Source organism: Haemaphysalis longicornis, unplaced genomic scaffold (genome assembly GCF_048455015.1).
Source record: "Haemaphysalis longicornis isolate Haplotype H1 unplaced genomic scaffold, Haemaphysalis longicornis Haplotype H1 scaffold_7, whole genome shotgun sequence".
In the NCBI taxonomy this organism is placed as follows: Eukaryota; Metazoa; Arthropoda; class Arachnida; order Ixodida; family Ixodidae; genus Haemaphysalis; species Haemaphysalis longicornis.
The window spans coordinates 145,675,507-145,694,127 of NW_027526422.1; the positions used below are offsets into that span (position 1 = coordinate 145,675,507).

Sequence of the window (18,621 nt, forward strand, 5' to 3'; positions counted from 1 at the left end):
TAGAGGGTAGACATTTTTACTGACACTCTCGAGAAACCTGTACAAAAGTCGGGTGCATTAGTAAACACTACCAGTGCATAAAATGTATATATGGATAGCGTTTATAGGAACGGCCGTGTAGATGTTAGTGCAATCATACTTGCAAGTGCACGTGCGCAGATTGACTACACGAAAGGCTTCTTCTCCACTATTTTTAATTTCAACTTTGAAATTTCTACAAATATTCTCTGGCCTAAAAATTGTGCATGCTCAGGGACAAATGGCTCCTTGTTTCCTGGAGGGCTTCTACTTTGCTAACTGTCTCGCACTCCCCAAATTTCTAATTCACCGTTTACACAGAGGAGAAGGTGTTGAGCTACGCAAAGGGAGACTCGGGTGCACAGAAGGAACTCGAATCAAAGCTCCGTGAGATGGAAGAAGCCCACAGCTGCGGCATCTGCATGGAGAGGCCGCGCAACATCATCTTCATGTGCGGCCACGGAGCGTGCGACACGTGCGCGCGAGCGCTTCAAGACTGCCACATCTGCCGGCGAACCATCACCAATAGAATCACTCTCTATTAATCCTTGAGTGAGGTGCCGAAGAAACGAAGCATAGAAGTTGTAACTGCTGCACTTGTCACAGACCTTAGGCTATCTATGCTGTCTAAAGCTGTCAGGGGCCGTTATTCGTTGTTCTCATGTAAAGAATTGCTATCTTGCTGCTTAATGTTAAATGTTCTTCTGTAAACAGTTACTCTTGTTTAAAGCTCAAGGTTACCAAATACTAGTTGCCGAAATGACTTCGCAACAAGTCATGATGAGTGCCCGTATATTTAGCGCTGTTCTACCAGTTACATGCAGCGAAAGGTCACTGCCATTGTGTACCTCAAAACAATGTCGCGTGGTCATGGGGAGCTGGCTCTCTATTACTTTTTCCACTGATACCCGTGTGTGCATATTTACAGTGCACAACATATATCAGTTCAATTTAAACATTAACTTTTAATAAAGTTGTCCAACTGCTTTTAAAACTGAACGCTTCATTCAGCACAAACAGCTATTGCAGCAATTCTGGATGACGTCAGCATGGTGCCGGAATTTCCACCTGTTGTCTGCTTCAAACTCCGGACAGCCATGAACGCATTCTCAGCCAGCACCACAGAGGCATGAGCTAATTCTTGAGGCTAGACAGCAGGATTGTAATGCTTTATAAGGAAATGCTTCAGGTTAATTTAGGACTAGCACTCGCCGCGGTGGCTGAGAGGAAGGCGTTGTGCTGCTGACGCCAAGGACGTGGATTTGATCCCCGCTGCGCTGATCGTTTCTGTTTCTCATGATGTCTAAAAGCGACAATGCTCTTGAGCCGGAATTTCCGGCAAGTAAAGACCCCCAGGTTGTCGAAAAGAAAAGCTTGGGGAGCTCAGCTGTACTTTGTGCATGCAAAACCCCGAAATGGTAGTCTTTAGGGAAAATAGGACATTCCCAATCTTGCGTATATTAATCCACACTTTTCTTGTAGTACTAGCAATGGTGTGTTGGGGCCACTTTGAGGTGCTATTTTCCAGGCACAACTTTTGCGTGAGTGGATATAATGTGGCTCTCCAAATTTTTAGGTGTAGCACCTGCTGGGTGAGCACTTGTGCTGAAAATGTTTTGTGCGCTGTTTACCTTTTTTCGCACTGAAACGTTTTATAAAGTGTGTGCAATGGATCAAAATTTCCCACTGCATAAACTTTACTTTAAACTCCACGCTTTCATATTCTATCATTTTTTATGCCTGTTTAATATCTCGAAACTGTAATCGATTTCTCTGTTGTAAGCACATAATATTACTCATGCACTTACTTTAGCCCTGCAATTTTAATTTTATGTGCCCGCATTTTAGTGCTGATTTCAGAGGCCTGTGAAAACATTGAACATGCCGGAGGCTACACTCGGATGGCCTTTATGTCTTGTATTCCTAGCTGATCTTTGGAAGGCCATGAAAAAAGAAGACGCCGATTAGAATGCAGTAAATTTTTATCAGGCTGTAACTGTTGACAGCCATAATCAGTTTGGGTTTGCCTGTTTTGGGTTTGCCTGATTTGTGTCTGAAACAATGAAAACAGCATGTATTTTCATAGATATAGTGCATCTGCTTTTGTTGCCCATTTTGAAGGAATACCGCATTAGTGTGATGACAGTGTCTTGTGCTGTTTGCTGCAGCAAATACTAAGTGCATTTGTTTCATATTGTAAGTTGATTTTCAAGTTTTTAAGTTTGCATTGTTCTTTCTTGAAGACCTGCAAACGAGATATTCAATTAAACGACTGTTCATCTAGATCTACTCTTGCCTGTAGAGAGAGATCGTTTCCATAAAAATGGTACCGCTGTTTCCAAATAAAGTTCGTTCAGCATTTCATTTGTTGGATGGTAGTGTGCTGGACTATAGTATTTCTCACATGTAGGGGAACAGGAAAGGGTACTGGACGTCACGAATTCTTTACCAGGGTCCAGCTAACGGAGAGTTTTCAAACAGCAGTCACTTTAAAAGTTGGCAGAGGAAGAAATTTTCGAAAATATTGAGTCACTCAAAACGAAAACACTTGTTGCGTGGTTGGTGTTTTTTTTTGGTTCGCAGAATATCAAGTTAGGGAAGAGGAAATTTCTAGCACTCTATGCCAAGCCAACACACCTGACCGTGTTACTTGCAGGGGCGTCCATTACTTGGCCGATATTTGCCGAGCGGCAGGACATGTTGGTAGATGGTGGTGGTTGTATTATCCCGTGGTCTTCTTCTTCTTGAGAGCATCACCATTATGGGACCATTATAGCCAGCTTTGAGCCGTTCATTTTTATCGAAAACTGGACGAGACTAGTTCGTGTTATTTTAACTGGATGGCATCGTGCTAAGCAATTATGAATAGTTGTTTCATGCTGGAAAGGCTGGTATTGAATTGGGCTGGTGCGTAGGGGCTAAGTCATTGTGCTGGTGAGTATAAAAATATCTAAGAATTCAACGCACCTTCCATGTTTTAAGACTAGCAGTAACTTCTGTGGATTTTCGGCAGTAGTAATATTAAAATAAAACACATACCGAGAGCCCCGTAAAAATGGGCATTTGCACTCGAATCGAGATTCACACCATTTGGTGTTGAAAGTGGAGCTCCAGTACGTGGTTGCGAAAAAATATTTGTTCCTGTAGCTGGTTGTGCCTAGATGTGTTAATATATCAACTGGTTTAATGCACATTGAAATATTTGTAAAAGGGCAGGATTTAACCCCTAATTTAGAAGCGCCCCATTAGGGTTTCTTTAGAACAAACACTGAAATTACTTACAGCAAGCCTCTACTGCACAGTTAAACAGAAACAAAAAGTAGTTTATTAAAGTTTGGAAAGCTGTAACTAAAATGTTTTCCTACCATGCCATCTACCGGCTTGTTTGGAACACTCATCCTGTTATCTTGTGAAACTGCTAAAGGGCGTTCATTGTCCGTCCGCAGTACGTAGGAAATAGTCGTAGGTTTGCACGCTAGTGGCCTCGTTCGAGCACCAGTGATTCTCTCTTTTTTCGCCAAGAGCTGTATTTTTTATTGCGGCATATTCTCTTAGGTCAACGGTACTCATGCTTTATGAAAATAAGGATAGCTTGGTATGTTTTCGGTTGGTTTAACCTACCAACACCTTTATTACTGGATTAAATGTTCTTGTGCCGCGCAAGACAGGTGGTGAACGTGGGGTGAGTCTCGGGGGGAAGATGGACATGCGCACACACGCGTGCACACGTGCACGCAAAGCAGGAAGCGCTTAGAACACAAAACTCCGGTTGGCAACCTTGCCCCTTTCAAGCCCGTCCCGCGTGAAGGCGAAGTATTCGTCAAAAAAGTGTATGCGAGTGCAGCGTAAAGCCCACATATAAGCGGACAGCACCAGTAGGATGGCCCGCACTGTAGTCGTCATGACATAACTGTTCCACTCAATTCGACCTTTCCCTGTATTTTCTCGTAATTCCCATGAGCTTTTAACTGCAGTTAATGCACCCGGGACTGAATTGAAGCGTACTAGTCATGTCCTTGGCGATCACGCTAATCTCGAAATAATCACCCAGTACACTTTAGAAAACGACCTCTACAGATTGCTGTAGCGGTCTTGCCGACTTTCAGGTGTGACCATATCTACTGACGCTCAATGTATGCAGTGTGCACTGCATTTTTGATGCACTTTACCGACAAAACGGTGTGGCTTTTGTGTAGAGGACACCAAGACGTGGTCGGTTTACATTGTGCGAATTGTGATCTTCGCCCTTCCCCCATCCTTACTCCCCCGGAGGGCATCATGGCCTCTCGTTTTAATAAACTGTTTCACTCACTCACTCACTCACTCACTCACTCACTCACTCACTCACTCACTCACTCACTCACTCACTCACTCACTCACTCACTCTCTCACTCACTCACTCACTCACCCACCCAGGCGGCACAGAAAGTGCGCCCCAAGACCGGCCCGTCTATGGCCGCTTTCTGGCATGTCCGGCCAGCATCCAGGTTCAGGCAGCCACTGATCATGCGTTGAACGGCCAACATTCGGCAACCAGCGCTTCGGCATTTTTCCGTCCGCCCGTGTCCGGACGCACAGCGGCAGCTAACCGGCTGCCAGATATTTAGTTCTCTTACGGCTGCCGATGTTGAGAAAGAGAACGGCCGAAGTACGGCCTTAGGGCATCTGTTTTTTCTTCGGGAAGCGGTAATCGGCCGAAGCACGGCAAGCGACCGGCCACAGAATATGCGTATTCTTGCGGCAGTTGGTGTTCGAAAGGAGACCGGACGGAGCGCGGCTGCCGTGCATTCGTTGTTTCAACGGTGAACCGCGCGTCCGGCGGACGTACGGCCCCAGAATATACGTTTTTCATTCGGTTACCTGTCCTCGGCCGAATTACGGCAAGCGAATGGCCACAGAATATTTTGCAACCGGTGTTCAAGAGGAGACCGGCCTATGTAAGGTATCTGGTTATACGTCATTTTTTCGGCAAACGGCATACAGCCGAAGAACGGCTCGCGCCTGGGCGCCGAGAATTCATGCACAGACGTGTTTGGAAGGAGACCGACCGGTTTTATCCTGGGGGGAGAAAAAGCCGTTAGGGAGCCGAACGACGCGGACGCGTTTTTCATCCGCTCCGTGTTTCTACGTTTTAAATGAACGAACATCGTTTGTCAAACAGTAATGAGTGTTCTCGGTGAACGGGCAAGGTGCAAGGACTCACTGGACATTAGCAGGGAACCGTTTAGGCCATCGAAATGTCATCGAAATGTCAACGGCCAAGGAATATAAATACCTAGGAGTTTATTTAGGGAGTGGTTAGAGGTTAAATAGGCAGGTTCACACCATAAAAGTTACGGCTGCATATGTTTTTGGCTTTCTGAGACGAGATTTCAGTGAACCTCCATCTAACTGAAAAGAACAACCGTATTTCACTCATTTCGCTCAATCTTGGAGTACGCATGTGTTTTCGTGGATCCCTTCACCAAAGAGCTGGTTGATACCCTCGAAAACATACAGAATATGTCAGTGCGATTCGTATTAGGTAATTGGCACGCTCAACTTAGCATGAGAGAAAGTAAAAGTAAACTGAAATGGCAGTGCTGCCTGCCCAGGCAGTGCTGCATGGGTCACTCACTGACGCGTGAGTGCGTCAGTGTGCTCGAAAAAATACGCAACTGTGGGGCGATCTCTTCTCGGGACGATAAGGCTGGGCAAGACAACGTCCTCTTCGAAGTGAGTACGCTGCGTTTCCCGAGAGGGGGAAATGGCCTACTTGGAGAAGTTGATGCACTTCACTTGCGACTTGTTACAATTTAGCTTCTCTGTCTCGTTTGCTGGACCATGTGTTCTTGTGTCCGTTTTTGAGCATTAGCCTGCTCGGGCGTGCACGGCTAGCCCCCCTACCCCCTCAACTTAAAGCCACTCTACCTTCGTTCACGCATGAAGGGGCAACCGGCGTTGATGTACGCGTGCCTGAACTAGCAAGACACCGGCCGAAACATCGCTCCGGGAGCCCGTCAAAAGAAGGAAAACACCCAGACTTTTAAAGGGACACTGAAGTGATTTGTAAACATTGCGGAATCCGCCTCTTTCACAACCCCACTGCGCATGCGCAATCCCCTAGCGGCCAAGTCCCTAAGCAGTCCAGTAGGGGCAGCAGACAACATTCCCCACAGCTCCCGCACAAGCGTTGCGCACAAGCGGGAAGGGGTCGTGGTTGTATTTACATTGTTTGATTTTTTGTGTGCGCTCGTTGTGCGCGGAACAATGCCCACAACTTGTGCTGCGTTCCGCTGTAACTCGGAGTGCCGAAAAGGGAACGGTGTCGGCTTCTATCGCTTCCCGTCGGCCGCACGCGATCGGCTACGGCGGCTTGCGTCGCTCGCGTCGGCTCGGGTGATGGGAACTGTAGGCTTAGCATCCTGGCGGATATTTGATCGCTGCTATCTGTGCAACTGCGAATGACAATCCGCAACACAACTTTTCACTACACTATCCTCCCCTTTCTCGCATGTGGAACTCTATTTAAGTTATAACTGCCGTTTGAGCGATCGGTGACCAAGACATCTGCGTAGCCTGTTTCGATGCTTCCGCGCAGGTATCGCCATCTCTCGGCTGCTCGGCGCACCGCGCGCCGCGGCAACCGGTCAGCGTAGGCTTGCATCGCGGCAGATATATCTGATCGCCGCTTTTAAAATAAGCCCTGACAACAATCCCTAGCACAATTTTTCACCACACTAACACCTACTTTCTCGCATGTGGAACTTTTTAGCGATCAGATTGATTCAGAAGAGCAGCGACAAGCGCGGTTGCTACCGTGGTCTGCGCCGGTTCGAGCCACTGAGTGTGCCGAGCTGGCAGGCGCGGCCGGCATGTGCGCGGACTGTTTCCGAAGGCAGAAAACGCTTCACGATTGCTTGCTTTATCCATTTCTTGCGAATAAACGCGCAGAATCTACAAATTCAGCTCAGCGATCATCGTAGTTGACCATGGAGCAAAAACAGTGGGCGGAGCGACGCCGACGACGCATCTCATGCGCGCATCGGGCCGTCTCAAATTCACGCGTACGACTAGTCGTGGCGACAGTGGTAACGATCAGTCGCATGCGAATCGCGTGTACCAATCGTACATGTGTCCAGCGCTTAAAGGCATTTTGCGAACTGCCGGCCTTTGTTGAGCTGGCGATCGCACTTCATGCCAGACGACTCCAAGTACTGCTCGCTCTGCTACTCGGACGGTACACGGATCTGTCCGAGATTTCTCTGCCAGCCCTCATTCAGTGATAAGAAGCCGCCTGGTATTATGTGATGACCAGGGGCTGTCGTCTTAAGGCGTTATAACACCAACACAGAAGAAAAACTTCGGCTGCTCCTCGCCGTAATGTGGGATTGCCGTGCATACAACGAGAACGCAGCCGGAGGAAACGCCGGCAAACCCTACAGCTTCAACTTCCGCTAGGCACGCTAGGTGGCAGCACACCGCAATGAAAGAGGCGGATTACTAGCGCAAATTGTAGTCCGGAGGCCATAGGCCATGTTTCGACCACTCTGAGCGCGTTTACGCGAATTTATTTTGTAGAAAAAGCAATTCGAAAATGCTGTTCTCCTCTCTGCACCCTCGCCCATTTTTTGTGGCGTTTTCGTGTGACGTCACGAGGAGACGAGCTGGCAATGGGCCTCCTGCGCTGCCCAGGGGGCGCTGCGCAAGCGGCTTCCGGGTGGTACTTCCGCGTAGTACAAAGCTGCGCGGGTCCCATAGGATCGCGTGTTGACAGAAGCAAAATGAGCTCGATGTTCCCGATTGTTTTGCGACATGGTCACCAGCCCATCCCCGACGGCTCCGGTCTCTTCCGCCGATTAACTTGGCATTAGGGGAAAAAGCTTTGCAGCGCTAAATACGTTTACAGCGCCGACGAAAGTGCCGGGAAGGTGACGGCGCTCTCCCACTCGCAGGTTCACTGACAATTTGAAGTGAAGCTTCTACTTTAAACTAATACTCTAGGTGACAAGGACTTTTCAACAACAGCCGGTAAAAAAATATGAGGGACGCAATCGGCGATGATCGCGCTTTAAAAAAGTCAGCGAGTCCGGCGGACCGCTGGCGCTCCTGCTGCGGTGCGCCGCTCTTTTGCGTACCTGCGCACTATGCGTGCATTTTCATGAAACAGTGCACGTTTGCGTCGCCGTTACGAATACATGGTGCAGCGTTAGCTTGCCGTTTGTTGCGTGTCTCAGTGACAAAATGCAGCGAGCGTCAGAAGCGTGAAATATGTTTTGCGATTCCGAAATGAGTGGTGTAAAATAAGGTGGTCGGGCGAACTGAGAGGCCGCTCGCTTTCCTTGTTTGCTCTCACTTTACTTAATTACGTTCTTGCATCATATATTCCCAGTTCGCACTTCATAGGCTAGAATGAGGGTCAGCAACGAAATGCAAGCAGCCGACACGGCGGAGGGCTGGATGGAAAATCGGGTGGGAGGAGGAGGGGGGCTTTGAACGCAGAAAAAAAAGCGAATTGCCAATAATATTTGACAATAATCTGGCGAAGTGTGGAGATGGGGGACGATTCAACTGGAAGCGACCAATTCTATGTTCTTTTCTCGCTGCCTAACTCCATTTGAGGACAAAACTGGCGTGTCGGCGTTCAGATTGTTAGCGACGACTCCTGCACTAGAATATAACCGACAGAGTCAGTGATGATCGTATGTAAATATTCGGGGCCGAGCGCCGCGTATGCGGCGGTTATGTTATGCAAATATAGAAGTAAACATCTTTTCAGGCTGCGGGCGTGCGATTTGGGGCTTGTTTTGCGTCCTTTAATGGCGCTTAATTTGTTTATTTGACGCTATTGCCTCACCTACTCGCTGGTATACATGTACAGTGCCGTTCGTAAATAATGCAGCAAAACGTTACGCAAGAATCATTTAGTTTGCCTAAATACAAAACAAAATTTCCACTCGTTTTCAAGGCGGTGCCAGGCCAGCAGTGTCAGTTGAGTCGGCTGCGCAATTCTTGCGTTCGCTCGCATGCTCCCGCTGAAGCAACCTTTTGCAGTTACCAGCAGCGTTCCGTGTTTATGCTACCCGTGAACTTTCCTTTGTCGACCGCACGCAAGAAGAAAGAACGGTAATGGTCGTCAGGAAGATAGACCACCCGACTTGGCGATACTATGCCCTGCACCACGCGATGCCAGCGACAGCTCGCTCAAAAGAAGGCCGGTAAATCGGCTTGTTTTAGCGGATATTATTTTGTTTAGCCTCTGAAACTACTTCAAGGGCTATTTCATACAGTATGCAGTCATTTAAACGCGCCACAAAGCGATTAAACTAAGTACAACCAACTTTCACTCTGGCTTGTAATTGAAAACACATGGAAGGCGGCGAGGGTCGTCTGCTTTTGTACTACCCAGAGGCGTCGGCCGCTAGGGGCGCTGCGTGTTCTCCAAAACTCCAGCGCAGGAGGCCTATTGGCTGCGCTACTGCACAGGGTTCGCCGACCTTCCGATCGAGTCAGTCGGCACAGCGTTTAGACCGCCGGCCGCCGACGGGTCGTCGCAATTGGCTCGCTCAATTGAAACTAAGCCACCACACGTTTGTGAATGAAAGAATGTGCCTTTCTTTACTTTGTTAGTTTGTACACTGTATCTAGCTCCCAGTCGAGTCAAGGTCGCCTCACACAAGCGCTGCACAAGGGCACATGCGACGCTTCGCTGACTTTACCCTAGTAGGAAAATCTAAGGCCACTTGAAGGCGGGAGAAATGTCATCGAAGTCAATATTGGTACTAAGAAAATAAAATCAACTGAAACTTTTACTGTACAGCGCAAAACTAGGGAGCAGGAAGCACTTCTTGCGCTGGGTGAACAAGCACAGCGGTCAGCAGCACGACCGCACATCTGCGAACGCTTTTCTGTCCAAGAAATGGAATTGCTAGACGTGAGATATTGTGGAAGTTTGGGGGACGCTTACTGCACGGGCGCTATACGACAAATAGTCACCTAAAGTACTTCAAATGATAAGGCTAAATAAAAGTGTAAACTGGTTATACATTATATACCTTATATATCCAATCTCGGCAGAGCTGGCGTGCGGCCGAGTGGTCTAAGGCGCTGGATTATCGTTTTTGCAAGTCGGAAGTTCGAATCCCCGACGGTGCATCGTTTTCTTTTGCCAGTTGATTTTTTCGTTTTCGGCCGATGTTTTCTAAACTGAGTTCACCATTTTTGGGCCGTAACGTTCACTGTTCCACGAGCGAGTTTGCAGAATGCGCGCAGACTGCCACTGACGCTCTAGCGAGTTCTCGTTAGCGTGCTGCTGCTTGCGGGCAGTGGGAACAGGCCTGAATCAGCACACCCTTGGCCTGGTGCGAAAACGCTTTTTACGATACAGGCATGAGTGAGGCAAGCTCCGAATGTGAGGGAAAAGCGCATGGCACGTGAGCGTCAGCGGTGACGCGGAGGGCGTCATCCACTGCGTAGGCCTCGGCTAGTGATTTATACGATTCCAAGCCGTCCTGGGAGGCTTATCTCAGGCATTTTCCAGCTGACAATATGGCAGAAGGGCGGTACGGCGATTACTGAGATATCGAGAAGGCCCATCCAACGATGCCGTCGGATGTCAAACATGTTGTTTTACAGAACCGAAACCGAAACTTGTTTGAATGCTAACCTCGGACATCTTCCAATCACGGTGCCATCTCCTCGCGACGTCACAGCTTTAGTTGGTGCGGTCGCCACAGACCGCACCAACTTTTTTCTTGGTACTTTTTTCTTCTTTCCCGGTTTATAAAATAATTAACGACTTATCAACCGGATAAACGATGAAAAGTGTGGTAATTTTAGCCTGTCTACGCAGTGCAAGCAACACCGGGAGCTTGACAAATTCACTTCAGTGTCCCTTTAATAGTGTGCCAGACTTTTTGGTGCCGTATACGCCATGTTGTCGACCAAGATAGGTAACTAATGCTTTCGCATCAATGTGTAATGCTCACTGCGCAGAAACAGACATCACACAGATTCAAACAGTCACAAACAAGGGCTGCAGCGCTTGTGTGTGGTTCTTTATTCTGTTCGCTGTCTGCTTCTGCGATGTGAGCATTATGGATTTCCAACTACCCGGAACCGTCGCTCTTTTTGCAATAATATAGTGCGTATGAAACAGAGGCTCAGAAACTAAAGCCACGTACGTAACGGTCGATTTCACATCCAGCGGCTGTCAAATGACCAGATTCTTTTTGCATCCACCGTTTTATTAACTGAACCATTAATTGATTGATTGATTGTGGGGTTTAACGTGCCGATGCTATTCAGATGATTAGGCGTGCCGTAATGGAGGACTCCGGATTAATTTTAGCCACGGGGGATCTTTAATGCGCGCCGAAATCTCTATTACACGGGAGTTATGTCTTTTTGCCTCTATCAGAAAAGCGGCCACCCGGCCAGGAATCGAAGCCGAGCCCTTGGGCATCAATTGAACCAGGTTTTAAGGCGCATGCTGATGAGGGGCTTGTTATGCGATATGGGATGTGCAATATATGCGACGAATGCTGGGCATATGGGGGCTGCGAGCCCTGCGGCCACAGGCCGTTCTGCGTGGAATGCTGCAGGAGGATGAAGTCTTGCCTCAGTTGCGGAGCAAATATTACCACTAAATATGCAATCAGTGAGTAGCTAAGTGCCCGAAACTTCATGTAAATTTTTAACTGAACTGCAAAAAAGACAGCAGCACACTCACCCAACCACAAAAAAAACGACAAATGTTGGTTGATTTGTCATGAGTATTTGTTTTGTGAGGTACTATTGGCGCTGACTCACAAGTACTGGTTATTTTCTTCGTCGTGAGGCTAACGAGGGGGTATTTGCTGGCCGTAAAAATGGAGATGCCCGTGGTGTTTTTTAGATCATTCAAATTTATGACAAACCAGACACCATAAATAAGATTAGACGGGATCTACTGGAACATTTTCAGGATTTGACATTTTTGGAAATTGCAGTGGTGTTGCCGCCGGCATTGGTGTTGCTGGTGATATTTAGAGGGAGCAAGTAGGGGACATAGAAGAAAGAGGAGGATAGGTGGAGGACCGGGGACATAGAAGAAAGAGGAGGATAGGTGGAGGACCGTACTGAAAACGCGGTCCCTTTTTGATGGCGCCTGAAAGTTTTCGCCCTAGTCAGCTCTGTCTGGACTAATTGTGATACGCCATTCTTGACTGCAAAAGCTTCAATTTCCCACACGAAACATTTCCCTGATTGAGTTGGGCTTTCTCGGTGATTTTGGAAAGCGGCAAGGACGTCTATACTAGGTACTCTAGATCGGATTTGGCTCCAGTGTTATAGTATGAGAACAGTAGTTGTTTTGGGGGGTATTTTGAAACTTTGAGTATCGTAGGCAGTTTGGAGCGCATTTTCGCATAATGTGCTGATAAAGACTCCCGATTATTTATAAAAATGGCGTAAGTAGGAGGGCTGGAAAGGTAGGCAAGGAACTTGAAAAACGAATCAGTGAAGGCGTCGGGTTTTAACACTGCTGTGCCGCCTGAAGGGTGCCCTTGTTTTCTAAGCTGGTCTGCTCGTGTCCGGAAATGTAGTCAGTTCTGATATCCGCTTTGTGGCTTTTGAGGAGATTTTGTGTACGGTCCGCGGGTGACAGGTGCGAGTTAAATGTTAACAAAGTTCTTGAATGGTCTTGGGTAAGTCGCCAGAAGGTGTATGTTTCCAGGTGTTGAGGTGTTGCGGTCGTAACAAACCTGATTAAGGGTACTAATACCACCTGGAGTTTGCCTTACGGCAGCATTGTAATATCTTGTCTCAGGGCGTTATGACCTCCGAGGAATGGGTTCTCGGAGCAGGTACCAGCTACACCAGTCTATGAGGCCGCTGCACTCGCTCCAAAATAGATGTCGATCTCATTTGGAAGATTAAATTTCATTAGGTGATGCATTTCTTGCGATTCTGCTGCCGTTGTAGACTGGATGTGGTGAGATTACTGTCGGTGTTTGCCAAAATTGACGAGGGCGCTAGTGCATTGAGGAGGTCGGTGACAGGAATATTCTTGTCCTCGCCCGTCGCTGGGAGAATGAGTCCTTGTCGGGTGAGCCCGGGCTTGATGGCTACCTGTTGCCGCGTTTTCGTGTGCTGATATATCTGGTGCAAAGTCCAACTGCTTCTTGAAGAGCTTCTGTGTTTGTATGTTTTGAGGCCCACGATGGTATATAATGCGGCTCTGGCGGCGCCTCGAGACGTTTGGTGCTTTGTTGATGTCTAAACTGGAGCACCAAACGAGAGTGCCGAATTCAACCACTCAGGTCATTGTGAAACATGCCTGCTAACGCGCACTTCCCTATTGTTAGACACTCTGCACATGTTTTAAACATTTCAGTTGATTTCTCCACATTTAAGGGTAGAAAAATGATTATTTCGAGAGCGAGAAGGCATGTCTGTGTCAGTTGGCTAGATAAGTCACCAGTAATCAGCAGTGCTGGGTATATGCAGCTGGTCTTGGTGGTATTTGATATCCGTGTTCCCCCTCTGGGGGGCACGTTCCAGAAAAATTCAGTCTGCCCTTTCCATGGAATTTACCGCCGCCAGTATCTACACCAGCGTGTCTGATGTTGACGAGTAGTCTCTACTTTCAATCCAATTCGTTATATCGTCAGCATAGGCAGCAAAGAGGGCTGCCGTTTCTTATGCTAGAGCAGGGATCGGCAACTTGTTAAGGTGGATGGCCGAGTTTCATGCAGCTGCCATTGCGGAAGGCCGGGCGGAATATTGGACCGGGGGGCTTGATTGAACGAAACAAAAACGTTCAGTGAATTGACAATAATATTTGACAATAACTGACAATAATCTGGCTAAGTGTGAAGGTGGGGAACGATGTCGACAGGACGAGATCAGTTCTCCGTTCTTGTCTCCCTTTCAACCCCATTTGAGGTCAGACCTGGCGTTTCGGCCTTCAGATATGAATTGACAGGCGGATTGGGGTGGGGGAGCGTTCTGACGACGTGCTGGGGTACGCATAATGCTGCCCCATGGGCTGCATGCGACCCATAGACCTCAAGTTGTCAACTCTTTTTCTACAGTGCTGGTTAACTCAGTGATGACCTCACTGAATAACACTTTGGCGAATGTAGACCGGCGCGCAACACCGTTGGTCATTGTAATAAGGGTTAGCTGTTCAGCCAAGAAGCATGCTGTTGGATTTCAACGGGTCTGTTGTGGAGGAAGTTTAGGATTCAAAGTTGAGCTTTTCAGCTAGGTAAGGTTGCACACGAGTTCCGTGATATTCGATTTTTGATGTACTGTGTCGAATGGTTTCCGTGCGTCTGCGGTCAGGACGCAGTCTGGAAGTTCTCGGTGGCACATGGATTTGTAAATTACTCATCGTACGAGTCAGAGGCAAACGTATATTCCTAGGTACGTGCGAAAGCCAACTTGGGCTGGCTGAAACCATGGTTTGACATAACCCAAGTGGTGTTGTAGCCGGTTGCTCAGCAATCTCGTCAGTGTACATAATGTTAGGGTAAGCGATATCGGCCGAAGGGCAGTATAGTTTTTCTAGGCTATGAAAACTGGTTTAAACGGCGCAGTTTAACAGCGTCAGGAACTTCAGCCGTGTTCCAGGAAAGAATTTCGAGGGCAGAGCGCTGTTCCAGTTTGGGCTCATCGAAGTTGCCGGTGCGCGGCCATAAACCTTAATCTGTCGAGATGCCGCTTTCACGTTACTTTTGTCAGAGGGGAATGCGAAGTTCTGCCATCGTAAAGTGGTACCTGGGGTCGAATCTTCCGACTATAATCAACAAGTAAAGAAAAGGTTGTTTTGTATTATGTGCAGACCCCCGAGGTTTATGGGTGAAGATTAAGAAAACGAGTTGTTGCTGTTCCCCATAAAGGACATTTTTATAGGTTTTGAGTTAAAATGTTTAAAAGTCTGGACAGACAACTTTGAAGAGGCCACAGGTATAGCAGTTGTCGTAATAATTGCCGAAATTGTTAGATACACAAGCCTTATGGGGTAATTCACAATTAATGATAGTAACCCTGGGACATACGACAGAAACGGAAGCTTTAACTGTATGACTTTGTTAAATACCCTCTATCTGGTTTTGTTTCGTGCCGATGCGCAAATTGCTGCTTCTTTCTATAATAATGTCTACTTTGTGACTAACGAGACGTTTTTCGGTTTCTAAATCACCGTTTCTCCCAGACGTGAACGCGCTAACCTACGCTGACGGGGACGTGTACGCACAGAAGAAACTCGAGTCAGAGCTTCGTGAAATGAAGGATGCGCTAAAGTGTGGCATCTGCATGGAACGGCAGCGAAACATGCGGTCATGCAGCGTGCGACACTTGGGCCCGCGAGCTCCAAGACTGCCATACTTGCCGTCGAAGCATCACGAATAGGATTACGATGTATTAATCCTTCAGAGAGTGATGAGGGAAGGCAGCTCGGTTTAAATTCTAGGGAAGCACTGATACACTGCATGCTGTATTGCTCAGATGGGCCACGGTTCGTTAGTAGTAATTGGGACAACAGAATTTTCACACGTCAAGCTGTTTGCACCTAATACTAAAGCGTCTTGTTTGGGAAATAACACTTCCAGAAAACGTAATGGTAATTCACATTTCCTCACTGCCGTCATACAGGCTACGTGAAGTGAGAGACAAGTGAGTGATCTTGTGAACCGCGAGACAAATCGCTGCTTCTAGGCCTATCCCTATATTTATTATAGAACTACATTTTAATCGACCTTCCTGCGTTGCATTTTTTTTTAAACTGTAAAACCGTTTTCGCATGATCCTTTATCACAACAGCCGTGCTTCAACACTTCAAAGGTGAGGTGAGAGTTGAGGCTCGCAAGCAGATGGTAAACTTCGCACGATAATATTTCAGTGACACTGCCGGAGACAGACACATGAATACGTCGTCCATGCGAAAGAGGAATACCCCTTGTCTGCATACACTGAAAAAACACAAGCGTTAACGCAGCAGTGCCAGAACATTCTACTACAACCCACACCTTGTTTGGAAAGCTAGCCTTATGATTATTGCGACTACGCAGTTAAAGCTGCGATTTTCCGATAAGCAAGTTTATTTGTCATAGGGCGTACTGCCCTATGTACATTTCCAATTCTGAAAGCCTGCTGAAACAAGCACATGCTCTGGAAATGTTTGTACTTTGGTTACTCTTTATAAGATCGCAAATTTAATGAATAAACATGACTGTTAAGTGGATCCGAGTTTCTAACCAAGAAACCTCGACTGAAATCCTGCAATGCAAGCTGTAAACTTACATCACCGTAAGTTCACAGCTTGCATGGCTTACTCAGATTAAAACATACGTGCGCTGAAAAGCTTTCAAGTGAATTCAATTTCTTTCAAAAACATATAAGAACTCGTTTCAGCATCGCCATTTGAGTTTCCTAAGCCAGGCTTTGCCTTGTGACAACAGCACAGGCCTAACATACTTTTCACTTAATCGGAAAGGCCTCTTAGCGCTCGCCTTTCTTGCGATGTTGTGTTATCGACTTCTTGCGCAACAGACTCAGGCATTAACTGAAATTGAAAGTGATAAACCTTCGTTTTTGTAATTGGGGTCCACAACACAATTATTGTAATCTCAGCTTGAATTCTTTTTGTGTTTGTCTGAGAGAAAAATTCATACAAGTTTGTTCTCCTATGGAGAGCGTGTGTTCAGTTTTTTTAACAAGAACACCTTAGTCTGAAGAAAAGGCGTCTCGTGGTACTTGTTCCCGAAATAAAAAGTCTGTTTATTTTAATTACAAATTATGTTAATTTTCAATCTCCTTATGTAGCGTCACAAATATGGAGCATGCCCGCAAATAACTGTTAGTTCATCCTCATTTGTGTTCGCGGGGAGAGATCGCCGCAGTAGAAAGATCAGCGCACTGTTTCTTATTGCCACATGTTTCACAATGGTGTTCAAGCACTTTTTGTCTGAGAGGTATACATGTCAGCAAAGGGATCGGTTGTCTGCGGCGACATTATTTAGGGGGATTTCGCCAAAGAGCTTCAAGTTGTGAAAATAGGTGTGACCGACATTTTTCGCGAAATATAGAATTTTTTCAAGCATGAAGAGAGAGAGAGAGAGAGAGAGAGAGAGAGAGAGATGACTTCATTTGATGCCCGAGATGGATTCTGATGGGTAGACGACTTGGACGGTCTCCCTCCCTCAGCCATCAGCCAGGACTCCTGGGATTCTCGCGGCGGCTTCGGCCATCCCGACTGATGTGAGTTGTGCTTCCGGTGCGGAACTGAGCAGAACAGTCTCCAATTTTTCTGCAGTCTTAATTTTGTATCTTTTAAGCGTATTTACATCGTGTTTGCTATTATAGCCGATCGAATTATTTTAGAGCTCCCGGCAGGACCATATCATGTGGTGTAGGTCGGCTCCGCTGTGGCACAAAGTGCAGAGGTTGGAGTGAAGGTCTGGATAGCAGCGGTTGAGGGAGACAGGGCTTGTAAAAGTTTTTGTCTGCAACCGTCGCCAAGTTGCTGCCTCTTTCCTGGAAAGAGTGTGGTTAGCCGGTGGATATTTGTATTTGGATAACCTGTAGTGATTTACTATATCCCTGTATGTGACTAGCCTGTCTTTGTGAAATCTACTAACGTTTGCTTGTTCTTGGCTGTCCTGCGAGGTCTCGTGTGGGGATGATGGTGGTTGTGGTGGCATCGTAGGCAACACAGCTCGGTTGAGCAGAGCTCGAGCGGTTGCGTGGGCCAGTTCATTCCCCTGTGGTCCGCAGTGGGCCGGAGTCCATATCAAAAGAATTTTTCTTTGGTTAGTGGTCTTCTCTAATAGCGAGGCTGATGCAGGGGAGATCCTGCCTTTCGAGAAGTTCAGAATGGCGGACTTCGATTCGCTTATGATTGTGGTTGCTCGGGTAGAATTTATAGCAAGGGCTTTGGCCATTTCCGCGCCCTGAGTGGGATGGTTGGCCGGTGTGGATGCTGACGTCACCGTGACGCCGTCATTGCTGAAGACTGCAATCGCCATGGTGTTGAGAGAAGAGCCGCCGTTGTGGTAGTCGGCTGCGTCAACGTAGGCAATCTCCCGTGGCTTGTTTTGCTTCAGGAGTAAGACATTGAGTTTCCCAGTTATGTGTCTTGTCCTCTTTTCTAGTGCCTGTTTCCTAAAATATAAACGATCACTGAATACTTGAGCACCGATCACCGAATAGTTCAGCACTCACTAGTGGACCAATTTCCGTGTCATCGCCTTTTGTTCTTAATGATCGCGTACCATAAACCCCAACAAAGCAGGAGGTCATCTATTTCCACGTTTTTGATTGACAACCTAAGGTTGTGAAATGGGCGTGTAAGTTGTAACTATGGGATATTTGTTAATAAAACATTGCACATGAGCAGTTCTTAGCTTGCCACTGTTGGTAACAATCGAGTAGGGGATCAAAAATGTAAAGATCATAGGACACAAGTTTAAGTCACATCTGCTGCGGCGGCTCAGTTACTAGGTGATGCGCTGCTGAGCCCGAGGGAGCCGGTTTGATTCCCTGCCGCGGCGGCCGCTTTTCAGGTGGCGGTGATGAGGAAAAACAGCCATGTGTTAGATTTCAAGGCAGGGTAAAGATCACCCGGTGGTCAGAATTAAA

At 47.3% G+C, this 18,621-nt stretch overlaps 1 protein-coding gene across 1 annotated transcript in view; it reads left to right on the forward strand.

Annotated features, from left to right (window-relative positions):
* The window catches only part of LOC144147099 (E3 ubiquitin-protein ligase MIB2-like), a 145,123-nt gene extending 142,741 nt beyond the window's left edge, over positions 1-2,382 (forward strand). The window contains exon 22 of the mRNA XM_077679158.1: positions 340-2,382. Within this exon, the coding sequence (XP_077535284.1) occupies positions 340-563 (224 nt within the window). The 3' untranslated portion in view covers positions 564-2,382. The remainder of the gene's footprint in view (positions 1-339) is intronic.
* Positions 2,383-18,621: the final 16,239 nt, after the last annotated feature.